The sequence below is a fragment of the Alligator mississippiensis genome, chromosome 8 (genome assembly GCF_030867095.1).
Source record: "Alligator mississippiensis isolate rAllMis1 chromosome 8, rAllMis1, whole genome shotgun sequence".
Taxonomy (NCBI): Eukaryota; Metazoa; Chordata; order Crocodylia; family Alligatoridae; genus Alligator; species Alligator mississippiensis.
The window spans coordinates 29,442,863-29,470,064 of NC_081831.1; the positions used below are offsets into that span (position 1 = coordinate 29,442,863).

At 47.0% G+C, this 27,202-nt stretch overlaps 1 protein-coding gene across 1 annotated transcript in view; it reads left to right on the top strand.

Moving 5' to 3' along the window:
* Positions 1-22,841, top strand: part of LOC102559877 (rho GTPase-activating protein 6) — an 83,546-nt gene extending 60,705 nt beyond the window's left edge. Inside the window, exons 8-10 of the mRNA XM_006274239.4 lie at positions 8,912-9,060; positions 10,148-10,318; positions 17,435-22,841. Coding sequence (XP_006274301.3) covers positions 8,912-9,060; positions 10,148-10,318; positions 17,435-17,536 — 422 coding nt within the window. The 3' untranslated portion in view covers positions 17,537-22,841. The remainder of the gene's footprint in view (positions 1-8,911; positions 9,061-10,147; positions 10,319-17,434) is intronic.
* The last annotated feature ends 4,361 nt before the right edge of the window (positions 22,842-27,202 follow it).

The window sequence follows — 27,202 nt, forward strand, 5'->3', positions numbered from 1 at the left end:
AAAACTTTGTGGTTCAGTGGTGCAATTTCCCTGAACCCCTGCACCAATCTCCTTTAAACTTTGCAGGCTTCATGCCCTCAGAAGGGACTACCATTCCTGCAAGCTTCAACCAAATCAGGCCAGAAATGACAAAGTTATAGTCTGTTTCAATGTTCCCCATTATAGCCTATGGGCAAAACGTCGAAACTGCGTTGAAATGGTGAAACATTTCGACTTGCCTCATTTTGTTTTGAGGCTGTTTTGACTATATCTGTTTCATTTCAATTTTGCTGTTTCAACCTTGAAATGGGTCAAAACAGCATTGAAACAAAACTGGCGATGAAATTTTGCACAGCCCTAGTAGGTATGTCATAGAAACAGAATATGATTGTGTGTTTGGTTTGCTGAATGTTTGTTTGATGGGCTCTGTGTGTTTTGGGGGGTGTTTTGAGTAGCTGGGAGTGCTGCTAGCTGAGTGATTGCTGCCTGTCTGACAGAAGCCCTAATGAGGGGGTGGAGCCGGTCCAGGCCCAGCAGTATATAAAAGGAGACTCCTCAAGTGACCAGGGAATGTGTGAATGGAGTAGCAAACAGAGCAAGTAGTTCCCAAGTCAATTTGCAGGTCAATTTACCACCCACCTCTTTGAAGGGGAACCTTTAAGGTAAGCTCTTTTGATTAAGAGTAGCGTGTGTGTGTGTGTGTGTGTGTGGGTGGGTGGGTGGGTGGGTGTGGTGTAAATAGTTAACATTCAGGCATTAGACCAATGTTTAAGCCCCTTGCTTACCTTGAGTCCCAAGCGAGGGGGAATTTGCTAGGGAGTTTGCCTGGAAACTCTCTCTTATCATCCTTCACTCTAAGCTTGGTGAGAGTAAGCAGGGAAAAAGGAACCTTTTGGGACCAAGGAGCAATGAACAGGCCAGCTTACATGTGAGTTTGCTAGGGAAGGTCTGCTTGGAAGAGGGATGGATTTAGAGACCAAGAGAAATGGCTGGAGGACATTACAATGCCAGAGCCACTGCTACTTTGAACTGTCCTTTGCATGTACTGTGAGGTGTCTATCCAGGCAGGGCCAGTCACTATCAATGCTACCACCCAGGTCCTGGTATGGTGCTGTGGAGACTGTGGCTTGCAGGTTCCTTCCAGTAACAGCCAGGTCGGGGAGTGCCTGAGATGTGAGTGGTGCCTTCTGGTGGTGTCCCTCATGGAGCAGGCAAGAGAGTTACAGAAGGAGGTGGCAAGGCTCCAAACATTCTTTGCCTTGAGGACTTTATCAATTTGATGATGAAAGAGACCTCTAGGATTGTGGAGGAAGGACTGCCAAAGGCAGTGCTAGACAAGGAACAGGACCTGGACTTCCAGGGATGTGGAAGCTGGAAACTTGTGACCTCTGGCAGGAAGCAGAAATATTCATCCCTACCTGCAGCAGTTTGCCTGGAGAACAGATATGGAGCCCTAGCAATGGAGGAGGAGGAGCATATTTTCTTGGTGGAGGAGGACAGGCCAGGCCTGCCAAAGGTTTGAAGGATAGAGACCACTGCCACCAAGAAGAAGTGTTGGGTGGTGGTTTTTGAAGACTCCCTTCTGTGGTGGATGGAGACAGTCATCTGCCAGCCTGACCTATTGTCTTGGGAGCTCTGCTGCTTATACAGAGTCTGGACACAAGATCTCACAGAAGGATTACCATGACTCATCTGGCCCCCTGACTACTACACCATACTGCTCAACCATGTGGGCACCAATGATACTGTCAGGGAAGACCCTGAGGAGATCAAAAGTGACTATGGGGCTCTGGTTGCAGGGGTGAAGGTGTGCTCTCACCCCTGGTCAAGGGGAAGGACCCAGTCAGGAGCAGGCGCATCCTGTAGATCAATGCATTGCTGCACAGATGGTGTCATCAGCAGAGCTTTGCCTTCTTTGACTACAGGATATTGTTCAAAGAAGAAGGATGGCTAGGAGGAGATGGGATCCACCTGATGAAGACAGGGAAGAACATCTTCTCAGGCAAGCTCAGTAACCCAGTAAGGAGGGCTTTAAACTGGGTTTGCTGGGGAATGGACACCAAAGCCCTGAGGTAAGTGGGTGACTTGAAGGAAGTGCAAGCAGGAAGGGGCAGTAGGCCAACAGCCCTGAGGAAGTAGGGGAGTTGGCTAGTTACCTCAGGTGTCTGTATACAAATTCATGGAACCTGTGAAACAAGTAGGAATAATTGCAAGTCCTCTCACAGGCATGAAACTATGATGTGATTGGAATAACAGAGACTTGGTAGGAGCTTGCATGACTGGAGCACTGCCATGGATGGGAACAAACTGTTCAGGAAGGACAGTCAGGGGAGAAGAGGAGGAGTTGTGCTTTATGTAAAAGAGCCATATGATTGCTCAGAGCTTTAGTATGAAACTGAAGACAGGGCCATTGAAAGTCTGTGGGTTGGGGTTGGAGGGGAGAGCAACAAGTGTGATGTCATGATGGGGTCTACTAGTTTCCCCATTACAGGTCCTGGTTCTCATGTGGGACTTCAATCACCCTGACATCTGCTGGGAGAGCAATACAGCAGTGCATGGGCAATCCAGGAAGTTTTTGGAGAGTGTTGGGGACAACTTCCTGGAGAAAATGTTGGAGAGGCCAACTAGGGGCCATGCTTTTCTTGATCTGTGGCTCACAAATGGTGAATAATTGGTGGGGAATGTAGTAGTGGATGGCAACTTGGGCAGCAGTGACCATGAGATTGAGTTTAGGATTCTGAGGAAAGAAAGGAAGGAGAGCAGCAGAGTAAGGATCCTGTACTTCAAAAGAGCAGACTTTGACTCACTCGGGAGCCTGCCCATCAGTTCCCTCTGGGAGGCCAGTCTGAGGGGGAAAGGAGTCTGAGAGAGCTGGCTGTACTTTAAAGAAACCCTGAGAGTGCAGGAATGATCCCAACATGCAGAAAGACTAGCAAGTATGGCAAAAGACCAGCTTGGCTTAGCAGGGAACTCTTCAGTGAGCTAAAACACAAAAATGAAGCTTACACTTCTCCCTAATCGTTTGTCCAAGTTTCCACTTCTTGTAAGAGCAGTTCATGGGCATGGAGGGATGAAATCAGGAAGGTCAAAGCATAATTGGAGTTACAGCTAGTAAGGGACATGAAAGGTAATAAGAATGGTTTCTACAAGTATGTCAGCAACAAGAGGAATATCAGGGAAAGTGTGGGTCCTTTACTAAATGGGAGATACAACCTAGTGATAGATGATGTGGAAAAGGCTGAAATACTCAATAATGTTTTTGTCACCTCAGTCTTCACAGGAAAGGTCAGCTCACAGACTGCTGCACTGGCAGCACAATTTGGGGAAGAGGTGAGAAGCCAAACAGGGGTGAAAGAACAGATTAAGGACTATTTAGAAAAAGTGGACATGTACAAGTTCATGGGATTGGGCAGGATGCATAGAAGGGTGTTGAGGGAGTTGGCTGATGTGATTGCAAAGCCACTGGCCATCATCTTGGGAAAACTCTTGGAAAGGTCCTGGATGAATGGAAAAGGACAAATATAGTGCCCATCTTTAAGAAAGGGAAGAAGGAAGATCCAGGGCACTATGGACCTGTCAGCCTCACCTCAGTCTTTGTAAAAATCATGAAGCAGGTCCTCAAAGAATCCATTTCTAAGTACTTGGAGGAGAAGGTGATTAGGAGCAGTCAGCATGGATTCACCAAGGGCAAGTCATGCCTGACCAGCCGGATTGCCTTCTGTGATTAGATGACTGGTACTGTGGATATGAGAAGAGCAGTGGAAGTGATATACCTTAACTTTAGCAAGGCTTCTGATCTGGTATCCCACAACAGTTTCACAAGCAAGCTAAGGAAGTATGGGTTGGATGAATGGCCTGTAAGGTGGACAGAAAACTGGCTGGATTGTTAGACTCGGAGGGTAGTAGTCAGTAACTTGATCTGTAATTTCATAGATTTCATAGACATTAGGGCTTGAAGGAACCTTGCGAGATCATTGGGTCCACCCCCCCACCCCTCCCAAGGGAAGGAAATCATTTGGGGTCAGATGATCCCAGCAAGATGAGCATCCAGGAGTTTCTTGAAGGTATCCAAAGTAGGTGCTTACATCACTTCTGGGGGAGTCTATTCCAGACTCTGGAGACTCGGATGGTAAAGAAATTTTTCCTCGTGTCCCATCTAAAATGGTCTTCCAGTAGTTTGTGCCCGTTAGACCTTGTCTTCCCTTGGGGTGCCTTGGTGAAGAGACACCCTCCCAGTTCCTGATGTACACCGCTTATGTACTTATGGTTTCCACCAATTCACTCCTGAGCCTTTGTTTCTCCAGGCTGAAGGGTCTCCTGCCTCTCCACCTCTCCTCATAAGGCCTGCTCTCTTGACCTCTAATCATGCATGTGGCTCTCCTCTGGACTCTCTCAAGCTTCTCCACATCCTTTCTGAAGTGTGGAGCTCAGAATTGAATGCAGTACTCCAGCTACAGCCTCACCAAGGCGAAGTAAAGTGGGAGGATGACTTCTTGGGTCTTGCTTGAGATGTATTAGTAGATGCAAGGCAGAGTTTTATTTGCTTTGCCAGCTGCGGCATCACATTGGAGGCTCATGTTCATCTTGTGATCAATCATGACCCCCAAGTCTATTTTGGTCATGGTGCTAGTAAGTGTAACACTGCTGAGCCTGTAAGTATGATTGATTTGGGCTCTTTCTCCCAAGGTGGTACACCTCTGTGTTGAATGTCATCAGGTTTTGATCCACCCACCTTGTGACCCTGTCCAGGTTGGCCTGAGTTGCCAGCCTATCCTCTAGCGTGACCACACTTCCCCATAATTTGATGTCATCTGCAAACTTAGCCAGTCTGGTTCTGACACCCGAATCTAGAACATTTATGAATATATTAAAGAGTACTGAGCCCTGGGGGATGCTACTGGTCACCATGTACCATGTTGACTCAGTTCCATTGACTACCACTCTCTGGGTCCAACCATGGAGCCAGTTCCCCAGCCATTGGACAAAGTTGTCAAGGCCACAGTTCCCCAATTTTACCATGAGGGCATCATGGGAGACCAAGTCAAAGCCTTTTTTGAAATACAAATATATGACATCAACCTCCTCTTCTTTGTCCAAGTGATGCGTCACCTGGTCATAGAAGGAAATGAGGTTGGTCAGGCAAGACCTACCCACAACAAAGCCATGTTGGCTCTCTCTCAGAATGTTGCCTTCCATTAACCTGTTGTTGATGGATTCTTTGATAATTTTTTTTCTAGATCTTGCCAGGGATTGAGGTCAAACTGATTTGCCTGTAGTTCCCTGGATCTTCCTTCCTTTCTCGAAGATCAGCACCACATTTGTCCTCTTCCAATCTTCTGGGACTTCTCCCAAGTACCATGAGGTCTTAAATATCCTTGCCATTGGTCGTGCTATGATGTCAGCCAACTCTTTTTAGCACTCTTGGGTGCATTCTATCCGGGCCAGCTGACATTGTCCAGTCTCTCAAAGTGTTCCCTCACAAGATCCTCACCAATTATAGGTGTATGATCATCCTTACCTTGGTAACTGCATCCTGTCTGGCAGGGTGATCCCTGTGGGCTGGTGGAAAACTGACACAAAGTAATCATTGATGAGATTAGCTTTATTCAGGGTGTCGGTTGTCAGCTGCCCTATTTGGTTCAACAGGGGTCCAACGTTGCCCTTGTTTTTTTCTGACTTCCCACTTATCTGAAGAAGGACTTTTTATTGTCCTTGATTCCTGTAGCCAGTTTGAGTTTGGTTTCAGCCTTGGCCTTTCTGGTCCGCTCCCTATAAGTGCGTGCCAGTGCTGCATACTCCTCCTTAGTGGCATTTCCTGACTTCTGTCCCTTATGAGCTTCACTTTTTAGATTCAAGAGGTCCATGAGTTTCCTGTTGAACCAAGGGGGTCTCCCAGCCCGTTTGCTACCTTACCTATGGGCTGGAATGGACTTCCCTTGTGCTTTTAGGACTGCATCCTTAAGGAGCAACCACTCATCATGGACTCCCTTCCCTGTCAGATCATGATCTTTCAAGGCCTCAACAACCAACCTCCTGAGCTCCTGAAAGTTGGCTTTCTTAAAGTAGAGGATTTCTGCTTTGCTGACTGATTTGCCAAGCTTTGCAATGGATAGAGAAAGTGATCAACTCATGATCACTGTCGCCTAGCTTCCCTTTGATCCTCAGGTCACTCACTAGATCATCCCCTTTGGCCAGAACCAGATCCAGCAGTGCCTTACCTCTTGTTGGCCTGTAGACTTCTTGAGTCAAATAGAGCTCATCAATGCAAATGAGGAAGCTTTGTGACCGATCATATTTGCTGAGTGCTCTTCCCATGAGATGTCAGGGTGGTTGAAGTCACTCATGACAACCATGCACCACAAGTGTGTAGCCTCTGCCAGTTCCCTAAAGAATTCGTGGTCAACCTCTTTTTCCTGATTAGGAGGTCTATAATAGACTCCTACAGTTATATCCCTTTCACCACATTCTCCTTGCATTTTAACGCAGAGGGTCTCAAGTTGCCCTCCCTGAGTGCCAGTCTCCACTTGAGGAGCAGTACATTTCCCTACTACACCCCTGCCCTTCATTACAACATGATCCCTCCTGTACAAGGTGTAGCCATCTGTACCTGTGGTCCAGTCATAGGTGGAGTCCCACCAGGTCTCTGTTATCCCATTAATTGGTAGCTAGTATCAAGTGGAGTACCCTAGGGGTTGCTCCTGGGACCAGTTTTGTTCATATCTTCACCAGTGACCTGGAATATGGGATGGAGTGCACTGTCAGCAAGTCTACAGATGACACCAAGCTGGAGCAGGGTAGTGGATACTCTGGAGGGTAGGACTAGGATTCGGGCAAATTGGTGGATTGGACCCAAAGAAATCTCATACATTTCAATAAGGACAAATACAAAGTCCTACACTTAGGATGGAAAAATCCCATGCACCAGTATAGGCTGGGGACTGACTGGCTAAGCAGCAACTCTGCAGAAAAGGACCTGGATGCTATAGTGAACAATAAGCTGAATAGGAGCCAACAGTGCACCCTTGTTGCAATGAAGACTAATTGCATACTAGGCTGTATTAGTAGAAGTGTTGCCAGCAGATCAAGGAATGTTATTCTTCCCTTCTATTCGGCACTGGGGAGGCCACCGCTGGAGTACTATGTCCAGTTTTGTGCCCCTCACTACAGAAAGGATGCAGGCATAATGGAGAGAGTCCAGTGGGAGGCAACAAGCTAGGGGGCTGGGGCACATGACATCTCAGGAGAGAGTGAGGGGACTGGGCTTATTTAGTTTGGAGAGGGAACTTAATAGCAGCCTTCAACTACCAGAAGGGTGGTTTGAAAGAGGATGGTGCTATACTATTCTCAGTGGTGGCAGATAGCAGAACAAAGAGAAATGGTCTCAAGTTGCAGAGAGAGTTTAGGTTAGCTTAGGAAATAACATTTTCACTAGCACTGGAACAGGTTACACAGAATGGCAGTAGAATCTCCATCCTTGGAGTTTTTTAGGGCCTGGCTGGACAAAGCCTTGGTTGGCACGATCTAGTTGGGCGTGGCCCTCTTTTGAGAAGGGGGTTGGACTAGATGACCTTCTGAGGTCAAGCTCCTTCCAACCCCAGTTTTCTATTATTCTATGATTCTAATATTAGATTTGGAAGGGACCTCAGGAGGTCATTTAGTCCAACTGCCTGCTCAAAGCAGGACCAGCCCCAGCTAAATGATCCCAGCCAAGGCTTTGTCTGCCCATGTCTTAAAAATCTCCAGGGATGGAGATTTCACAACTGCTCTAGGTAATCTGTTCTAGTACTTTTCTATGTTCCTCATGAGAGAGGTTTTCTTAGTATCTAACTTAAACTACTCTTGCTGCAACTTCAGACCATTTCTCCTTGTTCTATCATCTGCCACTACTGAGAAGAGTTTAGCTCTATCATTTTTGTAACCATGCTTCAGGTAGTTGAATCATCCCAACCAGACCCTGCCAATGGTGCAGCCCAGCCACTCCCCCAATGGAGGAAAGGGGCATTGATGTCACTGATTGACTATCCTCTTTGCAACATCCAGCCATCTCCAAAAAGATCTGTTCCCCTTCCCCTCTTCTGATCTTTCTCCAGCTCCTAGAACTCATTGCAATGTGTCCATCCAACATTGACACAGCAATTTTCCTGGGAGGCTTCTCCTCACATTCCCTGGTTTGAGGCTAACTATGTGAGAAGGGCTGGGGTTCCTTTCCCTGATTTCAACTCCTCCATTCTCAATGCCTCTTCTCACAACCACTCCTCTCATCCCCATGATTTCAGCTACTGTACATCAACCTTAAACTGCATACTTCCACACCTTCTTCATCCTGCAGTCCTTGCCCAACTAACCTACTCACCATGAGAGCTATACCCTTGACCTGACCTTCCCCAGGTACTGCTCCTTTCTAATCTCTGCTTCTGTGTTTCTCCTCCCTGACCATTACATAACCTTAGCCATGAGTCTCTGCTATGCACTGTCACTCAGTGGTTCAGAGGCTTCTAGTCCTCTTGCCTCTTCCTGGCTCTCTGCTTTCTTCTCTCTCTCTCCCCTTTCTTCCATTCCTTTGATAGTTGATGCTCTCCACATTTCACTCTACTCCAGCAAGCATTCCTTTGCTCCTTTTACCTGCTGCAAGACCTGTCCTGATAATCCTCAGCCTGGGTCACCACAACATCTGTTTGTTTCAGATATGCTGTTGTGGGGCCTCTCTAACAGAAATCTCATGACTAGTTTGCCTTCCTCCACTTCAGACTTATTCTCTTCTCCTTCAGTTCTGTCATGCCCTGCCAATGGGACAACCATGGGTTCCCCTAACCAAACCATGAAGTATGGATATGATCCTTGTTAGGTTGCTTAAGAAAACAAATAGAGTGGAATAAGCTGACTGTCTTGCCCGTTACTGGCCTAAGTGGACTGCTGTTCTCCATCTAAATAGCTGTGAAAGGTATGGCTCAACTCTTGACACTGCAGCTACTGGTTTACCTACTACCACCCTGTAACAGTGATACCCTCTACCGACTACTACAGTTTCTGAACAAGGTGGCACAGCATGCTGAGAATGTCACAGGTCCAGATGGACAAGAGGTAAGACATTTTTGCTCATGTACCCATAATTTTTGTGTTCTGGTATGTATTGTCTGTAGAGATGGTGACATAGAAAAGTTAATTGCAATTGCTGCCCAGTGATATGTACCTCTTTCTTTTGACTCTGGCAGAATCAGAGTGCATTGTTCTAAAATGATTCCCCATGTATTTTAAATACTGGTTTTGGATTACAAGCCTTATCAGTTAATAACATGACATCATAAGTGGAATTGTAGAAAACCTAAGGGCAGAATCCTATTTTGCTTTAGATGGCCAAATGGAAGTTTTCCAGCTGTGAACTACCATTTTTTACACTTAAGCACACTTTATGATCCTATATTCCCTGCAGTATTGAAGTCTAAGTGTCAACATGGCTATTGAGCATGCTCAGTAGAGTGTGCATCAGTGTCAAATGATGGATCCCTCCAAATTTGTGAGAAGTGGAATATTTTGTTTACCAGTTGGGCCTAATTTTCAGCACGCTCCTTTTGGCTCATTAACTTCTGGCTCGGTGGCATCAGTAGGCATTTTTTAATATTAGAGTTTTCTATGTTTAGCTTTTGATGACTATTAAAAACAATTTTATGTAATGGGTTGAGTTGGAGTTTTGTTACTCTGGAGAGGCGTGAACATAGGCATCTCTACAACATTTGAAGTTTTCCGTATTAAATCTTTAGGTATACAATGCTATCAGAAATTAATTGTTATTTTTATGATTGTTGATGTGAATCTGAAGGCCCAGCATATGGGGCAGATAGAAAGGCAGATCTGATGCATCATGCTTTAAAGGGAACTTTGAAGTATTGGAAGTCAGCTCAGAAAAAAATTCTCTGTGGCCAAACTGTTAATTTAATAAAACATAATACTGGACTCGAAGTTCAAGATGTCAGAATGTTCACAGGGCAGATGAAAGATGTGGTGGAGTAGGAAATTTCATTTCTCTTGGAGAAGCATCATCAGATTATCCTTGGACAAAAATGTGTGTGTGCATGACCTATGTTAGTTGTTGGGAAAGAGAATACTCACAGGAGCAGTTTATGTCAGAGTGTCATTATTTGACACTGTAACTTCTTTATTTGGCTGACAGATTCTGGGAAATAAGATGACTGCCTCAAATTTGGCCACAATTTTTGGTCCTAACCTTCTGCAAAGGGAGAAACTTCTGGAGAGAGAGTCCAGTGTCATGGAAATTGAAGACACCACTATGGTCATTCTTGTGGTCCAGAGATTAATTGAGAACTATGAAGCCCTGTTTACGGTAAGAAAGGATCAATTTTCAGTAAACATTTTTTCATAATTTTCCACTCCTCTGTGTAGTTGTCTCTAATGCCAGCATAAACACGAAAGTATTTCCAGCATGTCTTTGGAGTAGGACACTTTGTAACTGCTGCACACACATTTGATTTGTTCTTTGCATGTGGGTTGATTACGACTGCCTCAGTGAGGCAGTGTTAGAGAAAGGCATGCAAGGAATTCCCTCCTGGCTTCCACAAACCACACAGACCAATTTCAGTGCAATTCTTGTGAGATTTTTTTTTTGCCTTTTTTGGCAACCAATTACCTGGTCGGATAGGTGGAGAAGCAGGGTTGTGGTTCTGTTCCTCTGGACTGTCATGCCAAGCAGAAACAAGTCCTCCAGCAGGGGGATCCTGTCTTCATTCATAGACAGGCCAAAAATAGAGGGAGTAGTGCCAAAGGTGGGGAAAGAAATTGTGGTGAGGAACTTGAAGAGAGATGAGATAGGGGAAGGGGCAAGGATACTGCATGTTGAGTGGAAATCCCACAGTATGGGGGACGTGGGTGAAATTTGTGTGTCAGGGGATGGTGGAGGACAATGTTAAAATGCAGGGGAGAAAAGGTAAAAATGGTCAAGTGCTGTTGGGCAGGAGGAGATGAAGTGGAATGTGGAGCCTAGCTAATAGGCTGTATTCAGGGCCCTACTAGAATGCAGGCTTTGCTAGCTAAAGAGGTGCAGTTGACTTTTTGTCTCCTGCAGAATTTGCCCCAGGCACCAACTCTGCTTAGTATGCCACTGATAGCTGTAATCTTACGTTTTCAAAAAAAGGTCAGTGTTTCTTTATGATGCACCTTGTTCTGTTGCCACTCACACACAGTATGCATATAAGGAGCTGCTTGGCCCTCAAGAACTTGGAATCCAGTTCCAGCTGGTCTGTGGATAAGAGGCTAGGAGACTAGGAGCCTCTGGGACTGCTAATCCACTAATGAGGGTGGAGCTACCAGGAGGCTTAAACTCCAGGATAGAAGAAGGGACAAGTGACAGACTTGGTTTAGGATGAGCAGAGCCAAAGAAGGTCCCTCTCTTACTATCTGAAGACAAACAGCAGGTTTTGACTTGTTTGCTCATTTTGTTTGCTGTGTTTTCGTCAATTTGTCTATTATGGCTGTGAAGCCTTCCTGAGACAAAACTTCTTTGAAAGCCTGAAGCCAGAGCTGACTTGCACAGCTAAGCAAGCAGGGTAGGCAACCCACTTAGAATAGCTTTTTCAAGAGTTCACACCCTCTTACTTTCTGTAAATTCAAGGGATGAAAAATGTGTTACGTAAACTATTATATATCAGATCAATTGGAATTAATTTAATTCAGTATTTTACCTTTATTCTACTCACAACAATCCCGTTCATATCTACCAGAGTCTCTCAAAAGAGAAAGTAGAATACCACTTCATTTAATCTTGTTGTCTAGCCTTCATTTGTATCTCTGTTAGTGTGGTGTAAAATCAGGAGTAATTCCAGTGCAACTAATTGAGAATTTGTTGTGCTAGTGACAGGAAAAGAAAAAAGGGAAAAATAGACAAGTCAAACCTGTTGCAGGGTTTTTTTTTTTCTTTGGTTTGCTTTCTCTTTTCACCATAAGCATAGACAGGAGCCAATAATTGCATTGCTGTTGTCTTCTGCTTTTGTGGGAAAAGAAAAAAGTTAGGAGTCTGGTAGACTCCCTATTGAATAAGGAGCTACTTGATAATCAGAGGCAGTACAACAGTGCTTCTCAACTGAGATGCCACCAGATTTAAAAGTTATGGGGAAGGTGCCCCGACTCTAAAAAGGTTGAGAGCTGCTGTTCTAGAACAAGGCTACTTTTGAGAAGCAGAGGTTTAGGTAGGGAACAAAGAACTTATGACAGACTACTACAGGAGAAAGGAGGAAATGAGCTGTGATGGCAGGTGTTTCTATAGGGAACTTTCTACATGCTCAAAAGATGATACCTCAGCTTTCTGAGCAGCAAACCCTGCATTTGTGCTTATACCACCTGCTCAGTGTCACAAGCCAATAGTGCCTACTGATGTGTTCACATGTGTACATGGCCAGCAGCACATGGTGGAAAACTGGTCTCAAGATGGGTTTTGTATGGCCTTCACTTATGCAAACACAAACAATATAAGAGTTTATTCTGAAATCCTATATCTGTACACTGACTATATCAATCATAATGTGTAATAGATATGAACAAAGATATAGATGTCTAAAGAATATAGATATCAAATACAGATATCACTTTTTCCTTAAACTCCTTTACTCAGGCAGCAAGGCAAAAAAGCCTAAGCTTGTGGTTCTCAACTTTTTTAGACCTAAGGTACCTCTCCATTACTTGTGTGAATTGAACAGCACCACATTTAAAAAACTAACTAACTTATTACAGTGATCACTAATAACCTCCTTGCCAGGAGGGGTCGGTCAGTGGTGGCAGGGCAGCAGCCAAGTAAGGATGGATCTGAAGATCTTAAAAGGCCGCCTCCTCCTCCTCCTTGAGCCTCACTGGTCTAAACCCATAGTTAAAGAAGCAATAATACTACAGGTAGCAGTTGGATCACTCAAACCTGAGGCTATATCAATGCTTGCAAAATTGTTTCCACTACCATGTTTCTTCCTGGGCACATTAAATCAATGGGATAATATTAAAAAAAAAAAAGTTGTTTTTAGTACATAACATGGAGCAATAGAACTGTTAGGGGCCAGGGCATGAGCGGTCAGGGGATAGTCACATGACACACAGGTGAAATTTAGGGCTGGGTTCCCAGAAAGCTAGGAGTCCTACCTACCTGCCTACAGTAAATCAGGAGGAGATGAACACTCACTTTTCAGCCTAGTGGTTAAGGCAATTACCCAGTGAACAGACCATGCAGGTTCTGGGTTCCCCTTACTGGAGGAGGTTGGGAACCTACATCTCCTTCTTACTCAACACAATGCTTTAACCAACAGGTCACAGGATGAGCATTGCTAGAGCACACTCTAAACCTCCTTGTGAAGCTAGCCTACTGGCCAAGAACCAGGGGATGAAGCTCAGTGAGATGGGGACTGCCCTCAGCATTTGAAGGCCCTAGGATTTCTTCTATGCCCCAATGGATTTTCTACACCTTGCATTTAGTATTTGTTGGGAAAGCAGTGGGATTGTCCCTGTCCCCTTATAGATTCATAGATGTTAGGGTCGGAAGGGACCTCAATAGATCATCGAGTCCGACCCCCTGCATAAGCAGGAAAGAGTGCTGGGTCTAGATGACCCCAGCTAGATACTCATCTAACCTCCTCTTGAAGACCCCCAGGGTAGGGGAGAGCACCACCTCCCTTGGGAGCCCGTTCCAGACCTTGGCCACTCGAACTGTGAAGAAGTTCTTCCTAATGTCCAGTCTAAATCTGCTCTCTGCTAGCTTGTGGCCATTGTTTCTTGTAACCCCCGGGGGCGCCTTGGTGAATAAATACTCACCAATTCCCTTCTGTGCCCCCATGATGAACTTATAGGCAGCCACAAGGTCGCCTCTCAACCTTCTCTTGCGGAGGCTGAAAAGGTCCAGTTTCTCTAGTCTCTCCTCGTAGGGCTTGGTCTGCAGGCCCTTGACCATACGAGTTGCCCTTCTCTGGACCCTCTCCAGGTTATCTGCATCCTTCTTGAAGTGTGGCGCCCAGAATTGCATGCAGTACTCCAACTGCGGTCTGACCAGTGCCCTATAGAGGGGAAGTATCACCTCCTTGGACCTATTCGTCATGCATCTGCTGATGCACGATAAAGTGCCATTGGCTTTTCTGATGGCTTCGTCACACTGCCGGCTTATGTTCATCTTGGAGTCCACTAGGACTCCAAGATCCCTTTCCACCTCTGTGCCACCCAGCAGGTCATTCCCTAGGCTGTAGGTGTGCTGGACATTTTTCCTCCCTAGGTGCAGCACTTTGCATTTCTCCTTGTTGAACTGCATCCTGTTGTTTTCTGCCCACTTGTCCAACCTGTCCAGGTCTGCTTGCAGCTGTTCCCTGCCCTCCGGCGTGTCCACTTCTCCCCATAGCTTTGTGTCATCTGCAAACATGGACAGAGTACATTTGACTCCCTCGTCCAAGTCGCTGATGAAGACATTAAAGAGTATCGGTCCAAGGACCGAGCCCTGTGGGACCCCGCTGCCCACACCCTTCCAGGTCGAGACCGACCCATTTACCACGACTCTTTGGGTGCGACCCTCTAGCCAATTCGCCACCCACCGGACTGTGCAGTCATCCACGTCACAGCCTCTTAACTTGTTCACCAGTATGGAGTGGGATACCGTATCGAAGGCCTTCCTGAAGTCTAAGTATACGATATCCACCCCTCCTGTGTCCAGGCGTTTCGTAACCTGGTCATAGAAAGAGACTAGGTTGGTCAGGCATGATCTGCCCGCCACAAACCCATGCTGGTTTCCCCTCGGCATAATCTGCCCTGCCGGGCTCTCACAAATGTGAGCCTTGATAATTTTTTCAAAGACTTTACCAAGGATGGAGGTGAGACTGATTGGCCTATAGTTGCCTGGGTCCTCCTTCCTCCCCTTTTTGAAAATGGGGACCACGTTAGCCCTTTTCCAGTCCCCCGGGACTTGGCCCGCATGCCATGAGCGTTCGAATATTCCCGCCAGTGGCTCTGCATTGATGTCGGCCAGTGCCTTCAGCACCCTCGGATGGAGCCCATCCGGGCCTGCCGACTTAAAGGCATCCAGTTCTTCCAAATGACTCTGCACCACCTCAGGATCTACGTATGGAAGTCTGGTGCCTTGCTGCTGCCTCTCTACAACCCCAGTGAGAGACTTGTTGTGCCCCTCGCTTAGGAACACTGAGGCAAAGAACTCATTGAGGAGTTCAGCCTTGAAAACAGGGACCATGGTTCCCTCCCTTTCAGGGAAATGTCTAGGTCATGGAGTGCAGTTTATGCTCTCCACTTAGTTCTCTGTCCTCCTATCTTTCCTTCTGGCTGCCCAAGGGATCAGCTTGAAGAAAAGTGTGCACAACCTGAACATATCTAAACTGTGACCTGGCAGTTAAAGTGCCAGGAAGTGGAAAATGCAAGTTCAAAGACCCTGTGGGTGACAGGGGTCTATAATACAGATTCCTTTTCAGTGGACAAACTCCACAACTAGTAAGCTGTTAGGCAAAAGTGCAGGACTTTTCCTCACTCTTTCTCTGACTAAGCTTCCAGGGATTTACTTTGTATTAGGCACATATCCAGGCAATTGTATTCTGACAGAGTCGATATGGCCATATTGCAAAGGAAGCATAGGACAAGTAAATATATATATATCCAGGTATAAATTTAATCTAAACTTAATTATGTCAGGAACTGCAGTTATGCTGCTATGTAAGTGACATCTAAGCATGCCAAGTACAGGGTCTGCTAAAAGATATCAGTCTCAGAAGCTAACATATATTTTTCTAAACATACATAATCTGCAGCTCTTAACTCCTCTTCACATCTGTTTTCAGAGGGTTATGGATTATTGCAATAGAAGCAATGCAATAGCACCAGTCATTTACCTGCATTTTTACTGCTCAGCCATCTCTACATTACCTTGCTTCCTAAAAACACACTCTGGCAGCACTGTGCCCCAATTAAATGCATCTCCATGTGCTCTCTGTAATGTGGGAATGCCATCATGGGCTGCATAGCCCATTAACACCATACACTGAAAATGAACCCCTGTGTACTACACTTGAAAATTTCAGCCCAGTTTTTCATGATTGTAGTGGTGAGCTTTTTGTCAGGTGCTCTAGATATATGGCCAGGAAATTACACTACCAAACAGTATCTGCCTCTCTCTATATTGCCAGCACAGATCATGAAGTTTGATTATTTGAATGCCTCAAAAATCTTTTTGCTTGCTCTCATGATCTCATGTTCTTTAGCTACTATGTGTAATACCGTGCAGGTTCCCAGAATAGCAGCACTCAGTGATAACTATCCAGGGAAGCCAACTTCCACAATGCAGCCCTTCCATTTATGGTCAGGAGCTAGTTCTATAAACAGAACTCCATTCAGTAAATATCACTCAGGCATAGCATGCAGACACAGCTGCTCCATGAGGGTAGAGGGTAAAGTTGTAAGAGTAAATCCATAATGTGGTAGTTTTGCTTTCTAGTTCTCCACAGATTCTGCAGGGACTTCCACCACTGTCAAGTGCTTTGTGCTGCGGCAAATCCAACCGCCCCTTTTTGCAGCTAAATGTTACTTAAGCATCTACACTATGTAAGTGGTGCTCGGGGCTACTTGTATGCTAGTGGAGAAACCACCTCTGAGATGCAGATGATTGAGTAGGATTTCTTTTAGATCCTAGTCTCCTGCTGAAGAACTTGACTTGTCCTGGACATGCTCAAAAGAGATCTGCTATGGCAAATTTTGCTCAGCTAAGATCCCATTCTGCCTGGAAAGGCATGGAGCTACATTCAAGGCCCTGAAAACAGTTGAAAAAGAACCCTACAACTAAAGAACATTTGGAGGAGGGGAGAGTCCTTTGGCCCAACAGGCTAGTGCAGCTGGCCAGATGGTGGGAGACCCAGTTTTTCAGCTCCTGAAACCTGTGGTGGGGGGTGGGATGAAGAGGTGAAAGGGTTGAGCCTACATTTGTCACTTTCTGGCAAAAGATATATCCACCAGACCAAGGGATAGTAACACCCAGGAGCTGCTTGTTGAAGCCAGACCACTTGGAAGCCAAGAAGGAAAGATTCATGAAATCAGAAATGAGGAAAAAAGAAGGGGCATCTCTGTGGCTGAGTAAGATGAGCAGGGCTCTGGAAGTGAGAAATGTATAAATCTACCTTTAGTGTGAGCATATATAATGTTGTTGGGACTACCCTGATCAGCTGCTGGATAGCTGTTCAGTTCTTTAGTATCTGCTCTGATCATTGTCTGGGTCTCCTAGAACGTAGTGCAAGCTTGACTTTGTTCTAGTCAGACTAACCAGAAAAAAAATAGACAACATGACATCCCTGCAGTATCGCTGCATTGTGTTAAATTGCATAAGGATTTGATTGCTTCCTGTTGGGCCTGGAGATTAGCAGCCTTAGTGATTTCTTCTTTTCTCCTCTAAACAGTGCAAATACCATTTTACATGTCTCTGTAACTCTTCCAGGTATCCACAGAGGTGCAACAGGACATCCTGAGGAATCTGTTTCAAACAGATCCTGATGTAATTGACTACCTCCTACGCAGAAAGTTTAAAACCACTTTGTAAGTCCTTGTCAGGAAAGAACACAAATATATTCTTGCAAGACAAAATGCGAGCTTTCAGACATCCTTGCTGTTTCCCATGGGACAAATCCTCTGAAATGTTCATGGGTTAAGAGATGCTTATACTTTGTCCCATGCTATCATGAGAGTTGCTTGAATGGTTGTCTTGCAGTATCACTGTGGGGCAAATGGACCAGTTGGTCCTCCAGGCATCCCACAATACACTGCTTTAGTCCCAATTCTGGCTCCTTTTGAACTCTGTGTAGCTGCTTTGGCCCTGACCACAGAACTCTACTGCCCAGAGCTGTCAGGCCCCAGGTGGCCACCCCTTCCTGTTCATTGCCCTGTATGATTGATTACTTGCCAGCCATTTCATGCTCATCATCCCTCCAGGATCAGCATCAGAAACTGCAGCCACTGAACCAACTTTAATCACCACAACCCCTGGGAACCTCCATCCAACAAACCATCCAGTTGTTAGGGAGGCCCTAGTAGACCCAACCACCATTTACCCTAGGCAAGTTTGGACTTCCATACCCCCACACGCCCATCCGTCTTCCCTCTACCATGGCCCCTCAGTCCAACAACTTAAATGTCATGAACAGCTGTGGCAACAACTGGACCAGAGAGGAGTTAGCAGATATCATTATCTAGTGTTAGATTGAGAATCAGCAGGTACAAGCCACCAAAACAAGGCATTCTATGAATGGATTGCAAAGGAAATGACAACCTGGGGATATGTCCATGACTGGGCTGCATACCAGTCTAAGTGCCAGGTACTGAGGCAGCAGTTTGCAAGGACATGGGACAGTAACCATGTATTAGGTGCAATTAGTGCAGATACATCCACTGTGAGGCACTCTCTCACGTCTTTGTGGTCATGTCAGAAAACATGGTGGACATGGTGGCCTGTGCTATCCAGGAGAGTGATGAGAATTCCAATCATGGATGAAGACATGCAGCCTTTTCAGGCTATCACAGTGATGAGCCAGATCTGGAGCAACCAGTCTATCCTGTTGAGGCACACAGACTCACTAGCCATCTGCCAGAGCTGTGCAGACTCTGAAATGGACTTGGGCTTGAACAATGAGGACCTGGAGCACCCAGCCTTCCACCAGTGTTCACCACCCCATCCAGCCATCTCTCTCCCAAAACAGTCCCAGTGCCCCAGAAGACACAGCCCACAATGGGACAGATCCTGGGGATGAAAAGTGGGAGGCCACCATTATGGCTGGGTTAGGAAAAGTCAGGAAATGGGAGGTGAGTGGGCAAGGAGTCAGAGCTCTCTGGAACTTAATGGCTCAGTGGGCATCTGCGGCACTTAAACCATGACTTCTTGCCCCCTTCCCTGGCCCTCTGTAGAATGCAATATGCGGCTGCTGCAGTGGAACCTCATGGCTTTCTTTGGGACTGCTCCCATTTCCTCAGTGGCCATCTCGTATGCAAGTATGGTGTGGTAATAGGTACTACTTTAGGCAAAGTGGACAATTAATGAAACTAGCTTGTTTTTTGGAGGGGCATCTTTAATTGTCCAGTTAATACTGCTTAAGCTAATTGCCCACTTGACGCCTCATCCATCCCCCCTACCAGAAACACAGTAGCACACAAAAGTAGGGACCCCCCCTGCAGCTTCTAGAGCTCAAAATAACATATTGATCCTGGCTTTATGCCCAGATGTTAGGGCGATGAAGCACTACCACAAGGCAACCCCCCCAGCTTTTTGCATTCTCTCCCACGCTGAGAAAGTAGCATCAGTAGCCTTGTCGTCATCAGTGATCCCTCACAATCAAGTCTAGTAAAGGGTTGTAAATGAGTCTGTTAATGGCTAAGAAGGCTGAGCCTAGAGTTACAGACTCTCTGGCAAATGCCACAGGTGGTGGTTAAAGGGAGGGTTGGATTATGGATTTCTTGGTCTTGTTTACTTCCATTTCTGTCATTTTTCTGCCTCCAATTTGAGATGTTTGTCTGAGACCCCAGAGTTCCTGCTGGCTGCTCTGGACAGGATTTATGGCCTTCCAGTCATACCACCTGTCACACCCAATGGTCCAATCATCACCCTTTGTGCAATACCCAATCAAATTCAAACCTGGGCAATGCTTCAAAAGGACCAATCAATTCAAACTATTTCAACTCAATACAAACAATATCATTATATATTGTGCATGCCCAGACCTTAAAAGTAGGTCATGACTTCATCAAATTTGAGAGTTCAAACCCTCTAGAAACTTCTCACCTCTAGTCACATGGCGCATGCATGGACTCCCATGGTTTTACAGTGGTGTAGCACTGGTGAGGACACTGGCATGTGTGTGACAGTCCTCCCACTTTATACCAAGGATTGTCCATAGGCAGAGCTGGTGAAGGTATTCCATGCTTTTCAGGTGGTCCCTGTAAATTACCCAAGCTTCATAGCTGTGCAGAATATTTGGGATTACCACAGCCTTATATAATAGGAGCTTTGTTCAAATCCTGATGTCATGATCATTGAATAGACAATGATTCAGTCCTCCGAAGGCAGAGCTGGCACATCAGATCATATACTGGATCTCCTTGTTGATGTTGGCCTTCTTTGAGAGATGGCGGCCAAGGCATGCAAAATATTCAACATTCTCCAACTCCTGTCCACCAATGAAGATCTTTGCTGGGGGAGTTAATTGGCCCAGAAAAGGCTAGCGAAGTAGCTTTGTTTTTCTGATGTTAAGGGTCACTGGTATGCTTGATAGAAGCAGTTAAGGGCTGTTTGTAGGTCCTCCTCAATATGTGCAACAACAGCACAGTCATCACTATACTGAAGTTCTGAAATCGAGGCCAAAGTAATTTTGGTTTTGGCCCAGAGGTGGGAGAGACTGAATAGGTTCTCATCCATCCTGTGCTCAGTGCTGATGCCATGTGGCAGATGGTCATAGGTGAATATCTTGATGACCACAAGAAAGATGGAAAACAAAATTGGTGCGATCGTGCAGCCTTGCTTAACACCAGTTTGATTGGCAAAGGGCTCTGTAGCAGAGCCACTGCATAGGATAGAGGCAGAGGCAGTCATTTGGTTGTGAAGGAGTCTTAGCATGGTGATAAATTTCCCTGGGCAGCCAAACTTTGATAAGATCTTCCATAGAGCCTTATGGTTAACAGAGTCAAAGGCTTCAGTCAACTCAATAAAGGCCATATTCAGTTCCTGGTGTTGTTTTTTGGCTTTTTCCTGGATCTTCTGTGCCACAGAAATCATATCCACAGTGCCTTTTGATGGTCTGAAGCTGCATTGAGACTCAGGAAGGATTTCCTAAGCAGAATTTAAGCAGCAGAATTCAAGCAGTTGACACCCATGCAGACAAGGTATTAAGGGGAGACAAAGGCAGTTTATTACAGTCAGTGAATTGCAAGCCAGAAGCAGGGAAAGGATAAAGCAAGCAGCTTTTAAATCATCAGGCCTGCTGCTTGGTGAATTGGTGCAGACCACCATGGGAATTCAGGTTCCCCTGTAACTGGCTCCAGCATTGCTTTTACTGTCCTGGACTCTTCTAAATGCTGCCAGCCACAAATATCAGTTCAGGCTCCCTCTGGTCCCCCATCCTAGTGAACTCAGGGGAAGAAGGTGGTTCACAGGGTGAACCAGAGGCCCTGAATCCATATGGGATGTGAAGGAAGAGAATGGGAGGTGGAGGTGGCAGATTCTCCAACCCTGAAACATTTTTGGGACTCCTTCCACCCCACAATCCTTCCACACACCCTCTATAGCTTGTACAGGTAGGCTGTTCTTATCTTCCCCTTAAGGCAGGAGTGGGTGGGAGAGGGAATGTTTGCTTAAGCCGTGCATTTTCAGTGGTGCAGCAGCTCCATTTCTGAAGCCCTTGTGGTTTATTGGCTGACAGGCAGGCTAGAGACATGCCTTTGTTGGACTGTGCAGGGTGGTTGTAGTGGGTAGTAAAGGACACCATCAGGTGTTTCCTGACATTTTAGGAAGAGTGAAACACACTGGAGAGCCATTGTAGCACGTTCACCCATGAGTCAAAGTCATCAGAGACAATCATCTCTTGTAGCAAGAGACAAGCAAATACCACTGGACTGCCATGCACAGCAATGAACAGGTGCCATCTCCGCTGTGGGCTCAGATGGATCAGGATGGCATTGGTGAGGGTGCCAACCTGCAGTTATAGAGAAGGGGCAGTAGGGGGTTCCAGGTAAACAGACCATGCTCAGCAGATTTCCCCTACCCCACTCAACTGGCCTGCTGTGTTTCATAGGCCTCATGGGAGCTAGAGGCCCAGGCTGTACCAAAGTGGCCCTTGCTGAACCCCTTAGTTGTTCTCCTGTGGCTGCCCAAACACACTTTCTGCTTCTGCAGATCCCTAGGGAGCCCAAAGGAGAGCAAACTTACCATGTTGAGAGTCTGCTAGGTGAATGAACCTGCCCACTGGCTGGGTGGCCTTGCAAGTTCCAACTTTTGCAGAAAAGTTCTTCATTCAATCAGGGAACAGCAAGGAAAACAATGAGCTTCTAGTCATCCTTCTCTACTTTCAGGCTAGACACCTGCAAGTGGTGGCAATGGCACCTTGGAACCAGATAATGAAACAAGGATGAGGTCAGAGACTGGTGCCCGGAAAGCTTCCGGGCAGAGGTAAACCCGGGTCTGCACAAAGATGGACTTGCTGGCTTCTCTGGCAGAGGTCAGCCACTCCTGGGTCTCAGAGGGCAGGCAATAGAGGGAAGAAGAGCTAATGCAGCACCTCCAGTGTTTGGCCACTGTCAGGCAGGGGATCAAGGAGTCATATTGCTCTGCTGTGTGTCTTCCCAGGTGGCATAAAGAGGCTGAGGACCACTACACAGACATTTCTAAGTGCACAAATGAGATGCTTAGGGAGCCTGTGAGGCTCAAGCAGGAGTCTGTGGATTGCCTCATGTCTGCCTTGAACCTGCAGAGAGCATCCTGGTGCTCTCCACATCACCTCACAATTTAACCCTCAAGTGGGTCTGTCTAGTTGCTCCTGTGGGTACGTGCTGCCACTGGGCTTCACTGTTCCACAGGTGTTCCCCTTGGCAGAAATATGAGTAAGCACCCACTAGCCTTCAGGTAGGTGGGCCCCATGGCCTGAACAATTTTTCAGCAGTGGCTGCTGCCATCTGAAGACACACCACATGCATGTGTTTTGGCCACACCGGGCCTGTGGGGAGTAAAAGGTTTCATTATAAACATCATTAAGGTTATTGCTTTTTTAAAATATTGTATCTGTTTACTTTGTTACAGCTGTTTACTTATTTGTGCTCCTGTTTCCACATTCTATTCTGTTTAATAAAAGATCTGCCTGTTTTCAAAATTATGGCTATATCACTTAAAAAAAAAACTGGGCAAGGATGAGCTGGACACAGAGAGCTGAAACAGTTCCTCCTTCCCTGTCTATCTCCCTCCTCCTGGGTCTCTGTGTAGAGCCTACAGCCTCAAACAGTCCAAGCTCTCATCAGCTCCCTTCCCTCCCTCCCTCAACATCCCCAAGAACACAGCTCAGCAATCAGTTGAAAATTTACAACTCCCCAGCCCTATAATCTACCCACCTTGCACATTCTTCCCCTCCTCCCACAAACACGTGAAAGCAAGAGTTCAGTTGACAGTATTTAATCAGGTACATTTCATTATTCTACTATTTACCACCTTCAGCCTAGAGTCTGGAAAAGTGGTCAGCCAGTGCATCTAGCAACAGAGGAGGAGGAGCATGTTCCATTGATGGACTCGGACAGGACAGGCCTCCCCAAGTTTGGAAGGATTAAGACTAAAACCACCAAGAAGAAGCAATGGGTGGTGCTGGTTGGAGACTGCCTTATGTGGGGGATGGAGGCATCTCTCTGCCAGCCTGACCTGTTGTCTTAGGAGCTCTGCTGCTTGCCCAGAGCCCAGATCTGAGATGTCATGGAGGGATTATCAAGACTTATCCAGCCCTCTGACTACTACCCCATGCTGCTTATCCATGTGGGCACCAGTGATACTGCCAGGAGACACTTTTTGTCAGGGAGAAGGGGCCTGGCAGGAGGGGGTGCATCCTGCAGATCAGTGCACAGCTGCACAGATGGTGTTGCCAGCAAGGCTTTGCCTTCTTTGACCACAGGGTTCCAAGAAGAAGGATTGCTAGGAAGAGCTGGGATGCACCTGATGAAGAGAGGGAAGAACATCTACACAGACAGGCTCACAAACCTAGTGAGGAGGGCTTTAAATTAAGTCTGCCAGGGGATGGAGACCAAAGCCCTGAGATATGTGGGAAAGTTGCTGATGTGGAAGAAGCACAAGCAGGATGGGGAGGCCTTCTGTCTTCCTGAGAAAGTAGGGCAGTTGACTAGTTAGTTATCTCAGGTGTCTGACCACAAATGCATGGAGCTTGGGAAATAAACATGAAGAATTGGAAGGCACCTCACAGTCACAGAGGTACAATGTGACTGGGATAACTGAGACTACGATAGCTCACATGAGTGTTCCAGTCATAGATAGGTATAAACTATTCAGGAAGGACAGGCAGGTTAGAAGAGGAGGGGGGAGTTGTGCTTTATGTACAAGAGCTGTATGATTGCTCAGAGCTCCAATATGAAACTGGAGAAAGGCCTGTTGAAGAATCTCTGGGTTAGGGTCAGATGGGAGAGCAACAAGGGTGATGTCATCATGGGGTCTACCATAAACCAGCAGATCAGGAAGATAAGGCAGGGTGAGGCTTTCTTTAAAAAACTAGAGAAAGTTGCCTAAACACAGGTCTTGGTTCTCATGGGGGATTTCAGACACCCTGACGTGTGCTGGGAGGGCAAAACAGCTGTGCACAGGCAATCCAAGAAGTTTTTGAAGAGTGCTGGGGACAACTTTGTGTTGCAAATGTTGGAGAGGCCATCTATGGGCCATGCTCTTATTGACCTGCTGCTCATGAACAGGGAAGAATTGGTGGGGGATGTAATTGTGGGTGGCAACTTGGGCAGCAGTGACCATGAGATGATTGACTTCAGGATTCTAAGGAAAGGAATGAAGGAGAGCAATGGGGTAAGCATCCTGAACTTAAAAAGATCAGACTTCGACTCACTCAGGGAACTGATGGGCAGGATCCCCTGGGAGGTTAGTATCAGGGAGAAAGGAGTCCAGGAGAGCTGACTGTACTTTGAAGAAACCTTACTGAGGGCACAGGAACTAACCATCCCAAGAAGAGTAGCAAGTATGGCAAAAGACAATCTTGGCTTCAGTGAACTAAAACACAAAAATTAAGCTTACAGGAAGTGGAAACTTGGACAAAGTAGGGAGTATAAGAGTATTGCTCCAGCATGCAGAGATGAAATCAGGAAGGCCAAAGCAAAATTGGAATGACAGTTAGCAAGGGACATGAAGGGTAAAAAGAAGGGTTTCTACAAGTATGCCAGGAATAAGAGGAATATCATGGGGGAGGCATTTTAGTGACGAAGGATGCAGAAAAGGCTGAGGTACTCAATGCTTTTTTCATCTCAGTCTTTAAAGGCAAGGTCAACTCCAAGACTACAGCACCTGGCAGCACAATTTGGGGAAGAGGTGAGCAGCCAACAGTGATGAAAGAATAGGTTAGGGACTATTTAGAAAAGCTAAGTGCGTACAAGTCTATGGGGCTGCATGCGATGCACCCGAGGGTGCTGAGGTAGTTGGGTGATGTGATTACAGAGCCACTGGTCATCATCTTTGAAAACTCATGGTGATTGGGAAAGGTCTTGGATGATTGCAAAAGGGCAGATATAGTACCCATGTAACTAGGGGCCTGCTCAGGGCTGATCTAACCGTGGCCCACCTGTTCCTGGGCTAACCGCCCGCCATGCCTTGTTGGTATAGTTAATTAGAGGATGTTAATTAAGTGGGAGGCTGCCCATTTACTGCCCCAATGCCAGGGGGTGCTATCTGCAGCTCCATTACTCCCCTACACCACAGCCCAAGCCTCGCAGATGTCATCTAGGTGTGCTCATCATCACCAGCCCCCCACACTGGGCCCCAGAATCTTCTTGATTGAACCCCACCTGGAATCCTCTCATCAGGCGGTCTCTTCTGCTGTCATACTGGGCACCATAGCTCCCTGAACTGATCCCTCTTCAGGTGTGATCCCCTCACTGGGATCTTCGGCTCTCTAGTCCTGACCCACCTCCAGGTCCTCAGCTCTTGGGCATTCCTCACGGTGGGCCCCCCCCAGCCCTTCAACACTTCTGGTCCTGGCCCCAGCTTGGACCAGTCAGGGGAAGTTCAGACAGGCATTGAGTCTATGGCCCTTTTCTCTCTCTGAGGGTCCACTCTCTGGGCCCTCCAAACTAGGGGTAACCCATCTGGTCATGGGGGCTAGGGGTTAAGGCACCCCAACCTGCCTTTCACTGGGGTGGTAACTGGCCTGGCATTTCCTGGGGGCTTCCACACCACTGAGAGCTCCACCAGGCCATCCACTCCCAGCAGGGTGCAGTTTTAGGTCATGCCCAGGACTGGGAGCCTCCTATCCATCCCCTTCCTTACCTCCAGCTGACACCAGCAGCCCTCCAGCCAGGCAATGTTATTGCCTGACCACTAGCATCAGCACTGCCCTGTTTATATGGGCAGCCCTGAATTTAAAATGGTTGCCCTCATCAGGCACCTGTTGGCTGCTGCCTTCTGGCCCTCAAAGTGGCAGGTGCAAACAGTGCCCTGCCACAGCCCATCTTTAAGAAAGGGAAGAAGGAGGATCCAGGGAACTATGGACTGGTCAGCCTCACCTCAGTCCTTTGAAAAATCATGGGGCAGGCAGGTCCAGGTAGTGAACCAAAGACTGCGGCACTCGTGTCATCGGGAAGGCTTCGGCTTCCATGACCACAGTCTGCTCTTTGGTGAGAGAGGGAGCAAGCTGCTGGGAAGGGATGGCCTCCACCTCTCTCCTCTGGGGAGGAGGCTCTTCTCAGCCAGACTGACTGACCTGCTCCACCGAGCTTTAAACTAAGCCCACCGGGGGATGGGGGGACTACTGCCACTGCTGGCCTGCTGAGCAACCCTTGCAAAGCCAGCAGGCCAAGGCACTTAAGGGAGCCCACCCTGGCCCCAGCTCTGAAACAATCTGTGAGCAAGGCAAGGGCCCTCAAGGGGACACTTGCCTGACTGTACACAAATGTCAGGAGCTTGGGGAATTAACAGGAGGAACTTGTCCTCCTGCTCAACACAAAGGAATACGATGTTGTGACAGGCTGGCTGGTAGTGACTTAGCCCAGGGGTTTTGAAAGGGCAAAAGATGATTGGAGGACTTGGGATTCCCTTTCCTCACCAATCTGGTAATGATTTGGCCCAGGGGTTTTGAAGGGGTAAAAGATGATTGGAGGACTTGGGATTCCCTTTCCCCATCAATCAGGCCCCAGAGACTCACCCTCCATGTCCCCTGATTGGCCCTTTGGGTCACCTGGAGGGGGATAAAAGGGGCAGCGTGGCTGACTCAGGGGGAAGAGACCAGTGAGGGATGACAAAGAAGGAGCTGGCAAGAGCTGAGTCAGCGGGGCGGAAACAGTTGGCCCAGAAGAGCCTGAAGGAGTGGGACCTGCAGGCAGAACTGGGGTCCTCAGCAGCGCGGCATGTGGCTGGCAGGAGAGGCTCCCCGCTGGGCTCCAGGAGAGGCTGTGGCCGGCAGGAGAGGCTTGGGTGACTTGGGGTGAGTGAGCTAACAAGGACACATTCCTCTTGCAGTGGAAAAGG